The 12,303-nt window shown below is 48.0% G+C and overlaps 1 protein-coding gene across 1 annotated transcript in view; it reads left to right on the top strand.

Annotated features, from left to right (window-relative positions):
* The first annotated feature begins 1,846 nt into the window (after positions 1–1,846).
* Positions 1,847–12,303, top strand: part of LOC125750675 (voltage-gated potassium channel subunit beta-3-like) — a 31,409-nt gene continuing 20,952 nt past the window's right edge. Inside the window, exon 1 of the mRNA XM_049028841.1 lies at positions 1,847–3,559. Within this exon, the coding sequence (XP_048884798.1) occupies positions 3,306–3,559 (254 nt within the window). The 5' untranslated portion in view covers positions 1,847–3,305. The remainder of the gene's footprint in view (positions 3,560–12,303) is intronic.

Genomic DNA, 12,303 nt, shown 5'->3' with positions numbered 1-12,303 from the left:
TGAATACTTTTCCAAACAAAGAACGATGATCCAACTGCCAAACCTGACATCCATGCTGCATTTCACTGCATAACTTGTGCAAACAACTATTAAATACAACTATTGACATGCCAGCATGAGGTCCCTCTGACTCTGTTCTTGTGATCTGATCTCCTCAGACGTAACCACCACTGTGTGTGTGTCTTGGCGGCGGGGGGGGGGGGAAGGGTCTGTGCCTTGCTGTCTGGGAGAATCAGATCCTGACTGGAGGAGACAGTGACCCGCTTGACAGGTGACCCCATGTGGGACCTGAGCTGGACGTCATCTCCCTTAGCCTTAATAAAACATCAGCCATCTGTCTCTGAAGCTCCATCTCACCGCTTCACACTCGGACACACTCCACCCCTTAGTGTCGTCTTACACAGCCTCAGTAGGTTCCTGGAGGTCTCCTCCCTATGTTTCAGGTGGGAGTTCCCTGTAGCGGACATCATAAGGAGGGTCCTTGGGCTGAAATGGCTTTTCCAGCTACTTGTTCATCAATGTTTTAGTTTCCTTTCCCCTGCTTCCCTCTCGACGGCCCCAACGGTGTCCACACTGCAGCCACAGATAGAAAGAAACCTCTCCACAAGCCCCTGACCTCCATCAGCCTGCCTCCTTTGTCAAGTATAATTCCCAAATGCATGCAAATGGCTAGTAGCCCCTCTGGAGATCCTTCGTCAGGATGCATTTTATACCTTTATCTCTCTCTGAAGCTGCAGGGATACAGGATTCGCACATAGTCCCATTCTGTGCATTTGGCACGGGCTTTTATGCATGTGTTACTGATAGATTTTACAGATAAAAGTGTTTGGCGATTTATTACAAAATACAGCGGACGGAATGACACTGAACCACAAATTTATGGATGATATACACTGAATGTATGTATACATACACACATATCCAGTGTTCAGTGATTTAATGAGTGGTTTAAACACGCAATCTAAATGCATTTCATAGCTATGCATATATAAGATCTCGAACCTCCAGGGTTATGGAGTTTGATTCATACCCCGACTATGTGCGAGTCGGTGTTTGTGCGTTGTCTGCATATTCACACTCTGTTTGTCTTGCTGGTTTCCCGCCAGCGATATCTACACTTGGCGTTTCTAAATTGCCCAGAGATTATGCTCTGTGTTGCTCTGGCACCAGCCGTTTTGCCCTAAGTTTCTGTAATGCGTATACATGTTATTGGAGACTAATAAATGCACGCAATAACAATGCAGTAGTATGTCTATTGTGACTTTTTCGTGTTTAATCTGTCTTCATATAGTGACACTGTTCTTGCTGCTTGTAGAATACTAAACATTATATAATTACATAATATAATAGATTCATTATAGATTTTATAGTACGGAAGGGGAATACAGTAACATACAGATGTAGTCGGTAACAAGTGCATCAATTGGTACATTTTTACAAAAGGATAGCTTAAAAACGTAGTTTTTCCGTACATCTTTTATAAAACCTGCATGTAGTTATTACCGGGTAATATGTGCGATTAACTGTTTGGTGATCTACCTTACCATGGGGAGGGTTTTTAGAAAAACACAGTAATCTTCCTTTAAGTCCTTTTCGGTGTTGAGTGATTTTTTTTCCACGTTCTCACGAACCATTCGGACCATTTGCATGGTCAACAACGAAGCAAGGTGCAGGGTGTCCGGTCTGTATGCGTAAATTGGCAGAGGGTTCCGAACTACACATATTCTGGCGCCGTACATGTCTGCTGGACAGTTAGAGAGTTAAAGTTGGTGTTGCGTTCACTTTTTTTAGGGGCAGGGAAAAAAATACAAAGCATGGCCTCCATAAGCTCAGCTAAGGTGGGATAAACGGAGCTCTACCGCATACTTGCGTTTCCATGCAGGCGAATTGGTGGTGGAAACGAGAGAGGAAAAATGGGAGGTGGAGGGGTACGTAGGTGGTGAGATGTGAGGTAAAGTGAGCCCCGGACAATGTGAGCTGGGAGGATTCCTGGATGCTGGATTGATGGCAGAATGGCAGTTGTCATTCTCGCAAAAGGTCAATTTAATCAGGAGAAGTCGCTACCGAGAGCGGTGCGGCGTGCGCGTATGTGTGAGGCTCGCTTCGTGGAAGGGAGGAGCAGCGGCGAGCTCCCCCCCTCCAGCACATCCAGAGCGAAGGAAGCATCTCACTGATCTCCATCCTGGATACTAGGTGCTCTGATTTTTGTGTGTGTGTTTAAACTTACGGTACAGTAGCGCGTCGGTGTTGATTTTAAGGCGTTGGACTGTAAGCGTGAGTAGGGGCAGGAAAGCAACGCTGGTGGCGGTTTTTTCACATTATAGACAATGCAATTTTCGCGATCGCGTCCAAGCTTATTTTTGCCGAGTGAAGAGCGTCAACTGTTCGCTGGCGCAATAAAACTAAAAGGCTTTCCATGGGTGAAGGGAGAGACGAACGGGAATCAATAGGGACACCAAGGCAATTAAGGTTGCGTGAGCAACAACATGAATCATTAATTCATTCAGTTTTACTGTGACTGTTGTTAAGTCAGCTTGCTCGTCCTGCTTAGTGTCTGGGAGCTATGGGGAGTGCGATGGATTGAACTCTTTCAGTGCTGCGAATTGCTGACTGGGTGATGCCGCTAATTAATGGGAATAATAAAAAAAATGACTTGCGTCTCTGTGGCAGCCGCCGTTTCTAGCGGACGAGACTGAGTAGTCGGGGCTGCGGGCGCCTTTTTGCGCGTATCGCCTGTGCAGCCCGCGCAAGTCCCGGACCTGCGTCTTGTGCAGCTGGGAAAACCCGGCGATCCGAGATGGGAGAGAGCGGAGGCGCGGGAGAGCTGCAGTAGCCGGTTCTGTGAAGTGGGAATCGGAAGATCGCGACTCGGTCGGCCGGGTCTCAGAGCACTGAGCCAGCCTGCGTGCCGTTCAGGTGGACGCGATGTTCGCACAGATAAGTACGTGCGTGTGTCCTGCATGTCTGTGAACGCTACTATCAAGCTGACATCCAGTGGTTTATGGACATCTGTCCCAGTTGAGCTGAAGTACCAATGCTCTGTGGGCCCGGTAGACTATCTGTGAGACCACTGCTTCCCCTCTAAAGCCGAGTGTCAAGGTGTGGGGGAGAGGGGGGGGGGGGAGGATCCGGTGCTGTACCGCTGTAGACAGGCGTACCTGCTGGGACATCTGGAGACCTGCTGGTTAAGGGCTCAGCACCTGTAGGCTGCAGACAGGAGGGGAGCTCGCTTACCGCACAACCAGCCTCCGTAGGAGCACGGCGGCCGATTACCTGGGGAGAGGCGCGCAGACAGGGGGGGCATCATGCAGGTGTCCATCGCCTGCACGGAGCACAACCTGAAGAGCCGCAGCAGCGAGGACCGGCTGTGCAGCGTACGCACTGGGCCCCCGACCGGCTGCTCCGGCACGGGCGCTGGGAGTGGGGGCCAGGGCTCCAATGCCCACTACCTGGCGCAGGGGCAGATGAAGTCGAGGGTGATGGGTGGCTCGCGTGTTGCCCCCCAGGGGCACGCCCACATGAAGGAGGCCATTGGGAGGCACAGCAGCATGAAGTACAGGTGAGTGTGTGTGTGTGGGGTGGATGGGGGGGCGTATTGTGTTCTGAGGGGCACGATACGCCCCCCCCCCCAAAATATCCAACTCTTTCTTACACTGTTGGTCAAAGGTACATTAACATGGTCAGAGACCACCCCCTAGTATTCTCTATGATGGTGTAGGTGTCGACTGAGGGGAGGAGGTTTACAATTTTACAAGCAAGTTAGTTGAGGCCCCTGGCCTTCAGCTTGGGTGAACCTGCGCAGTGAAGTGCTCCGGGGTGAAGTGTGTTTTCTCGGGGGTATTGAAGCAGCTGTCTGGTAAGGGGGTAAGTCAAGAGATGGGGGGGTGGGCAGGTAACCGATACGGTTCTGGGTTTGGAGACAAGCGCTGGCTTGTTCATATGCTGTTTAAAGTTTCATGAGAGCCTACACCTGGCGGCCATGCCGGATGGATCGATGTGGGTGTGATGGGTGATGGGTAGAGGGCGCTGGGCACGTCATTTGCTCCCCGCTCTGCCCCTGGGTGCAGAGAGAGTGGAGGACAGCACCACCTGGGTTACTGACCCATTGGCAAGGTTTGTAGAGGCTCAGTAATGGAGGGCAGGGTGTGGCTGGGCTTGGAGGTGCGGGGCAATCTAGGGTCGCCCTGGGGTGATTCTGAAAAGTGCAGTTCAGACGATCAGTACAGGCTGCCTCGGTCACCTTCAGTGTCATTGACCAGTCTGCTTATTCGAATGACGAAAACTGTGATGCAGTCTAATTTTGAGGATTATTAAAGGACCTTTATTGCCATAAGGCAAATGAATAATTATGCAAAAAATAGCTAAATTAGGGAAAAAAAAGTCATTTTAATGTGTCCGTGTTTCTCCTGATCACTCCATTGGGGTTAAAGCTAGCAAATCCATGTCATTCCCCAGGTTTCTCCTTCATTGTGATGTCACTCTCAGGTCACTCTGATGTCATCGCTTAAGTAATTTTGATGTCACTGCTCTGGCCACAGCAGAAGATGTGTCCCCCGGTGTAGAAGACAATAAGAAAGGAGGGATGGCAGGATCCACGCAGGCAGCCCTAATGACTCGCACTAATGCACACTAAGTGTCCGAGCTCACCGGTCCATTTTTAAAGAAAACCAAGTCGGGCAGCATCCTCCTGTGAGCCATTAACCTTTTGAACAGGCCGCTGTTGAGTGCGGTTGACCGCGTGCCTGTGATGCAAGATGCTTTCGGGTTTTATTCTCCATTGAGTTAAAGAAACTGCATTAAAGCAACACGATTTACATTTTACTCAGCAGTCTGGTTACTTCTGTTATCTCTGTCAGGTTGTCCGCCATTAAAAACATGTAGCATTTGCGTACCCTGCCAGTGACTGTTGGCTGTGTTCACGTACTGATTAGTGGTCCAGTGTGTGAGGGGACTTCACTCAATTCTCCTTAATTCTCCTGCCCCTTGTTTGATGTAGAAGTTCCGTGTTCGGAGTCCACTCAGGACAGTGTCCAGGCTCTGCGCTCACAGTGTTACAGACAGCAGCTGAGCTTCTAAGAAAATTCACAAAAGCTTTAAAATAACAAATTCCATATTGCGCATTCCGTGTACTGCTACTCATTAGTTGCCGGACCATTACACACGATCCATTTTAAAGCTTCGGCGAGCAGTCGACTATCTAAAAGGGGCTTCTGCTGAAATGCTTTGGTGGGCCGAAGCCTCTGTCCGTCGCCCCTTACTGCAACCAGGGGAGGGGGCACTGCCTACTGCACTGGCTGGAGCGGCGTGGCAGTGCCCCCTCCTCCCGGGAGATTCAGCAACCGCTCATTCTGGCCAAAAACAGATGGCAGGTCGTGGCCCGGGCGAGATCTGATGTGGAAGCACGGCGGCCGACATGGAGCAGGTCGTGGTGCTGCTTGGGTGCCCCTTTGGCCATGGGCTTTGTGTGTTAGGGCTGGGGGGGGGGGGAGAGAGGGCATTGCTCTTGAATCGGCTCGACAGGCAACTTGATAGCATTTACAAGAGGAGACATCACCTTGGAGACACCTCCCTGAACTCCAGCGCTAAGAGGGTTTGCCACGATCACCTGGGACGATCTGCTGGACCCTCGGTTTTGACGCCGCACCCCCCAGGCGTATGTGTCCTTGTGATTTATCTCTGAGAGTCTTGCGGCGGTTTTACCTTTTCCGATTCTTGCTGACCTGCTTCCTCCCCGAGATGGAGCCGTTTAATCTGCTGATTGAGGATCAGTAGCCCAGTATTCCCTCCCGACAAGCTAATCTTCAATGTGTTTTTTTTTTTTGCTCTCTCTTCATCTGTAATTGCTGTATCTGCATGTCGCACTTATCTACTTTGTTCGGTCATTTCCCCAGAACCACTTACACAACGCGGCACCGGCTGATTCCTGGGGGCACAGGGCACGAGGCGGGGGGGCGCCCTACCTCGTCAGGCTTCCTCATCACGTATCAGTATCGGGAACCAAAACTCACTCAGTCCTCATGCAATTCAGAACATTCATTACATTTCCACAACTCCACAAACATTTTCTGGGAAAAGTATCCAATTTAGTGACTTCTGGAAATTTGGACTTAATATTTGGACTTGGAATTAAGAAAGATTGATGCATGGATAGGATATACACAGATCAGCAATAACATTAACAATAACATTGAAGTGAATAACATTGATTATCTCATTACACCCGTTTAGGGGGTCATTATGTACTGATATCCCCCACTTTGCGAAAGTAGAATGTCCCTGTGAAACCTTTCATAAGCCACAATGGCATGAACGAAGAAGCAATTACCATTCATTTATATGGGAAAAAATTTTGAGCATTCCCAGACCGAAAAATTACCTCCTAAATCATATCAAATAACACCTGAAATAACACTAACATATAGTAAACGCAGGAATGATAGGATATTACATGGCCTGTATAAAGTAGGAATAATATGTGTACAGGGCCGTTTCATTTACCAGAATAAATAGTTAAGCATCACTTAACAGGGATACGTTCAGAGAAATGTGTCGTTAGCTGTTTTCGTCATTCTGAACATCATAGAGTTTACTTACACAAGCCTAGACGGTATAGCCTACTACACACCTGGGCTATGTAGTATAGCATAAGTAATGATAAGAAGTATAGTATAGTACATAGTACATGTACATAATTATAGTACATAATATGTACATAATTAGGGGTGGCATGGTGGTGCAGTGGTTAGCACTGTTGCCTCACACCTCTGGGACCTGGGTTGGAGTCTCCGCCTGGGTCACATGTGTGTGGAGTTTGCATGTTCTCCCCATGTCGTCGTGGGGTTTCCTCCGGTTTCCCCCCACAGTCCAAAAACATGCTGAGGCTAATTGGAGTTGTTAAATTGCCCGCAGGTGTGCGTGTGAGAGTGACTGGTGTGTGAGTCTGCCCTGCGATGGGCTGGTCCCCTGTCCTGGGTTGTTCCCTGTGTCGTGCCCATTGCTTCCGGGATAGGCTCCAGACCCCCCGCGACCCAGTAGGATAAGCGGTTTGGAAAATGGATGGATGGATGGATGTACATAATTATAAGTGCTATACTTTTGCACTGACAGAGCAGTAGGTTTGTTTACATCAGCGTCACCATACATATGTGTGTAATGCGTTACACAATGTCGTGACAATGACTACGACGTTACTAGGCGATAGGAATTTTTTCAGCTCCATTATAATCTTATGGGACCCCCATCGTATGAAGCGAGACTGTGACTGGTTAAAGAAGTAAAACGCAAGCCCCACCCTTGGTAACCCAGGGACGCGTTGAACTCAGGAAAACCAGGACTGATCAGGAAAATGGCTGATCAGTGTATTATTTATATAATTGCAGATATTGTTTCCTCAGTCAATCATCAGAGGTGTACATGTGAGAGATGTTACCTCTGGGGTCCACATTCTTTTTCTTGCAGTCACCATGAATCGTTTATTCTGACCGAAGGTCCTGAATCTACCTCAGACTAATTAGAGGAATTCAGCTATCAAGGGAGTTGTTACGGAGTAGAGGACTGTGGGAAATTTGGCGTTGGCACACGGACAGATAGCTTGGACAGGCCCCGCCGCTTGGGTTCGGTGGAGTGCGCTGTGTGGATTGTGCCTGTCTCTATGATACGCTCGCTCTATTTGTTTCGCTGAACGACCGCATCTTTCACCCTTAACTGGTGCCTGTGAGGCCTCACAGCTGCCCTTGGCTCGGAGAAGAGAAAAGCTGCTTAAGAGACCCAGTAATGAGCAGACGCCTCACACCGCGCGCAGCGACAGGCTCTGCGGTGCGGAGTAGGCATTAGGCCACAGGTCTGTGTAGGTCGAATGTTTTTAATACCTGTGCCATGTCCCATGGCAGCCTGTGTGAAATCACGTTAAACCTGTGTTAATCCTTACGGTAGTCGGACCTGTGTGAAGTACAGTGATGTTAAACCTGTGGTAATCGTTATGGTAGTCAGGCCTGCGTGAGATACAGTGATGTTAAACCTGTGGTAATCCTCATGGTAGTCAGGCCTGCATGAGGTACAGTAATGTTCAACCTGGGGTATCGTTATGGTAGTCAGGCCTGCGTGAGGTACAGTGATGTGAAACCTGTGGTAATCATTATGGTAGTCAGGCCTGCGTGAGATACAGTGATCTTAAACTTGTGTTAATCCTTATGGCCGCCAGGCCTGCGTGAGGTACAGTGATGTGAAACCTGTGGTAATCTTCATGGTAGTCAGGCCTGCATGAGGTACAGTGATGTTAAACCTGTGGTATTCTTCATGGTAGTCAGGCCTGCGTGAGGTACAGTGATGTTAAACCTGTGGTAATCCTCATGGTAGTCAGGCCTGCGTGAGGTACAGTGATGTTAAACCTGTGGTAATCCTCATGGTAGTCAGGCCTGCGTGAGGTACAGTGATGTTAAACCTGTGGTAATCCTCATGGTAGTCAGGCCTGCGTGAGGTACAGTGATGTTAAACCTGTGGTAATCCTCATGGTAGTCAGGCCTGCGTGAGGTACAGTGATGTTAAACTTGTGGTAATCCTCATGGTAGTCAGGCCTGCGTGAGGTACAGTGATGTTAAACCTGTGGTAATCCTCACGGTAGTCAGGCCTGCGTGAGGTACAGTGATGTTAAACCTGTGGTAATCCTCATGGTAGTCAGGCCTGCGTGAGGTACAGTGATGTTAAACCTGCGTTAATCCTCATTGTAGTCCAGCCTTTTTCTATGTACCAGCCCCAACTTCTACACCCAAATAAAAATGGAAAACCATGGAAAGTAAAAAACCTTTTAAGAAAACTTCAAGTAAAAGCCTAACATAATCACAACAATTATAACCAATTCATGATCCATTGACAAATACAATTAAACGGTGCACTTTCTACTTAAACCAAACATCCATCCAATTCACAGTGACCGGCTATGTCAGGATGCTGAAGCTATAATGGGTAGCATCTTAAGCAGGATTAGCATGTCGATTTGTTTTTTAAGCAGCTCTGAAAACTACTTTGCTTTATGGCATGTTTTTTTCCTTATTTGCTTGAGCACGTTTCTCCAAACCCAGTTTACTTATTCAAAACCACTAAGTCCCTGAGGCTGAGACGTTTCCCGGAGTGACACGTTTCATTGGTGAGATGGAGCAGGATTCACAAAGTCTGTCACAGCAAAATTAACCTTCTAATGTCATACTGTTTTGTCAATCATTTCATAATGCCTTTATATATCCAATCAGTTAATACATTGTGCATGTTACATAGAAATCATTATGCAGTTCCTTAATTATGACCATTACTATATAAATGTCAATCTGTTACAAACATCTTCAGTATATACTAATGAATTATTTCATAATGCCTTATTCATTGTACGACTCATTCTAGACCAACTGAGTGCAAAACTTTGCTTTGATATACACAAAATACACTCTTTTATTTAAAGAGAACTTTTAGCTATAATGGCCAGTGTGTGAAACGCAGGTGGATGTTTAATACCATGCACTGGAGCCCTAAGCAAAATAAATAAGTACAAAGATAGAAAAATATCATGAAGACTGTTTAATAAATGGTGCAGTTAAGCATAGAAGCTCTGCAGTTCCTGTTTATTAGGCTCATTAACCTATTTAATGACGCTCCTTGTTGTGACGCTGGTGTAGACCAGCAACCATTTCCAGACCTACAGGGTGCATTTTGTGAAGAGGAAGCACGTGACAGGATAATGGTAAGCCTTCCACGGCCATGCCGAAGACGCCACTGCGGGTTGGCTCAGGACTAGGGGATAGGGGTGGGACGTATGCGGCTAATCTGTAAAGCATCCGATGATCCCACAGAAGCGTGAGGAGATCCCAAATCAAGTCAGCCTGCATCGGCACTCTTTCTTCTCCGGGAGCAGCTGTGTTTTTCAGTATGAGGTGTAATGTAATAAATGCCATACAGATGGTTCTGTGATGTGTGAACCTCTTTGACTTCTGTGGTCAAGGATTCTCCTCTCTCTCTCTTACCTTAGACACACTGAAGGTTGCTTCTCCAAAATGACTCTTTTGATAGGGAAAAATTTCAAGTAAAACGTTATGCTATTCATCTATCTTCCAACCACTTACCTTGGTCGGGGGGGGGGGGGGGGTATCCCTGGGAGCTCAGGGCTGGGTCACACCTTGGACAGGATGCCAGAACAGCACAGGGCACATGCACACGGATGTAGTGACACCAATTACCCTGGCTGCATGTCTTTGGATTGGAGGAAGAAAGCGGAGCAACCAAAGGCCTCCCATGCAGCACCGGGAGAGCGTGAGAGCGAGGGATGCTGCTTCTATAGTCTAACATAAGACAGGCTGTTAAATGCATAGGTTGACACAGTGTTTTCCATCTCGGTCCTTGGGGACCTGCAGATGGCCCATGTTATTGCTGGCTCCCAGCTCCCTGGCAGACAGTCCACATTTTTGCAAAAACAAGGACTGTCTGGGGTTCCCTGAGGACCAGATTGGGAGACACTGGGTTAACATCTTCCGTTATCACTCTTACTAATTAATGGTGCCCACCCAGCTGCTGTGCCTATGTTTTCCTTTCAGAACCCAGTTAGGTGCCCGATTGAGTATGTTTTCAGACATGATCTGGTTGGTATAGATCATATTCCATACTGCAAGTATTCATCCTCTGCCACCAGATCATCATTGCAAAAGTCCATAAATGTATAACAGCGATGAATCTCCGGTGGGAAGGTCGGACGAGCTCACTGATGTATGCCGTGTGGTAGTGAAATCCTAACAGTGACCTATCTATGCTGGATATTCTCATGAAGGCCGGATCTGCTGGCCAGCCTCCCTCACTGAAGGGTTGGGAGACGGCTAACTTAACGGAGCGTGAATTTCATTAGCAGATCTTCTTTTTCAAGGCGCTGCGTACCTGCTCAGCTAAAATAGTCTTCTTCTACAGGCTTCTGCGTGCGGGCGTTTGCCTTTCCTCTCACATCCCCTTACCCTGTCACCTTGTGCCTCTTGCCACCTCCATCATGTGAGTGCACAGCGATCGATGGCATCCCCATGCATGGCTGGGGAGGCTTTGCACGTGCACCACGGAAATTCACAGTCCTGACCCTGATTGCCGTCAGCCGCAGGCTAATGATCCCATATTGCTGGGAGGGCTCGACTAATTGAGGGCTGTGGTTTTGCGTGGGGGGCCTCCATCACTGTTTAGCGCCATGAATTCTGGGAAAGAGGAGGAAGTAACGTTCTGGCGTTCGGTCTGACGTGATACGTGTTGCGGGGTTTGTGTCGCCCCATTTTGGGAAAGTGAGTCCTGTTTGGGAAAAATGTGCTCGAGAAATTGAACAAAAGTATCAGACACATACTTAACAGGAGATGCTGGTTGGAAGGATGGATGGACGGATGGATGGATGGACGGATGGATGGATGGATGGACGGACGGACCATGGGTGGGTGGATGTAAATGACAAATAGAAGTCAATGTGTTGTCTCTGCACAACATGCTTATACCTTTGAAAGGGGTTTATTTGTCAGGCAGCCTAAAATCCCATGAAAAATTCATCCATTGTGCCGTAGATTGAACTGACGAGGAAAAACAACACACCTTATTTAGGTGGTACATACTGATGAGTCAATAAATCACAATATGTAGAGATGTACGACTAAAATGCGGCTCTGCTTCACCCCGATTCATAAAGAGATTGTGTGTGTGAGCTTCAGCATCGGTGTGTGTGTGTGTGTGTGTGTGTGTGTGTGTGTGTGTGTGTGTGTGTGTGTGAGAATTAGGGTTACATTACCAAATGTCCCCCACGATGTAATAAAAACCAGCTAGTTTGATGTTGTGGGGACCATTATTCATGTCCCAACAACGTCAAGGTTAGGGGAGGGGGTTAAGGTCGCCATGTTGGGATTACAGTTTTCCCCTTAGAAATCAATGGAGAGTCCCCACAATGATATAAGTACAAACCTGTGTGTGTGCGTGGAGATGACAGTATCAGCTGTGTGAGGGTAGGAAGCCAGAGGAGAGAGGACAGCTAAAATAGCTTCTGTGGAGTCGTATTAGCTGTGTCTGCTTCCCTCTCAGCTAAGTGGGGGTGCCAGTGCCCTGTGTGTGTGTGTGTGTGTGCGTGTGTGTGTGCGTGTGCGTGTGTGGATAAGAGACCTCTTGCGGATCCCTGTGTGGACACGCGCCCGTGCGTGTCACTGAAGCCATGTTTGTGTGAAGGTGTGGGCAGTGCTGGTCACAGCAGCCGTCCTGCTCAAAACATCACGATTCTGAAATAATACCCAGTTTGTGTACATTTTGACTCTT

Source organism: Brienomyrus brachyistius, chromosome 10 (assembly GCF_023856365.1).
Source record: "Brienomyrus brachyistius isolate T26 chromosome 10, BBRACH_0.4, whole genome shotgun sequence".
NCBI classification, from domain to species: Eukaryota; Metazoa; Chordata; class Actinopteri; order Osteoglossiformes; family Mormyridae; genus Brienomyrus; species Brienomyrus brachyistius.
This window is presented reverse-complemented; position numbering and strand designations above follow the sequence as displayed.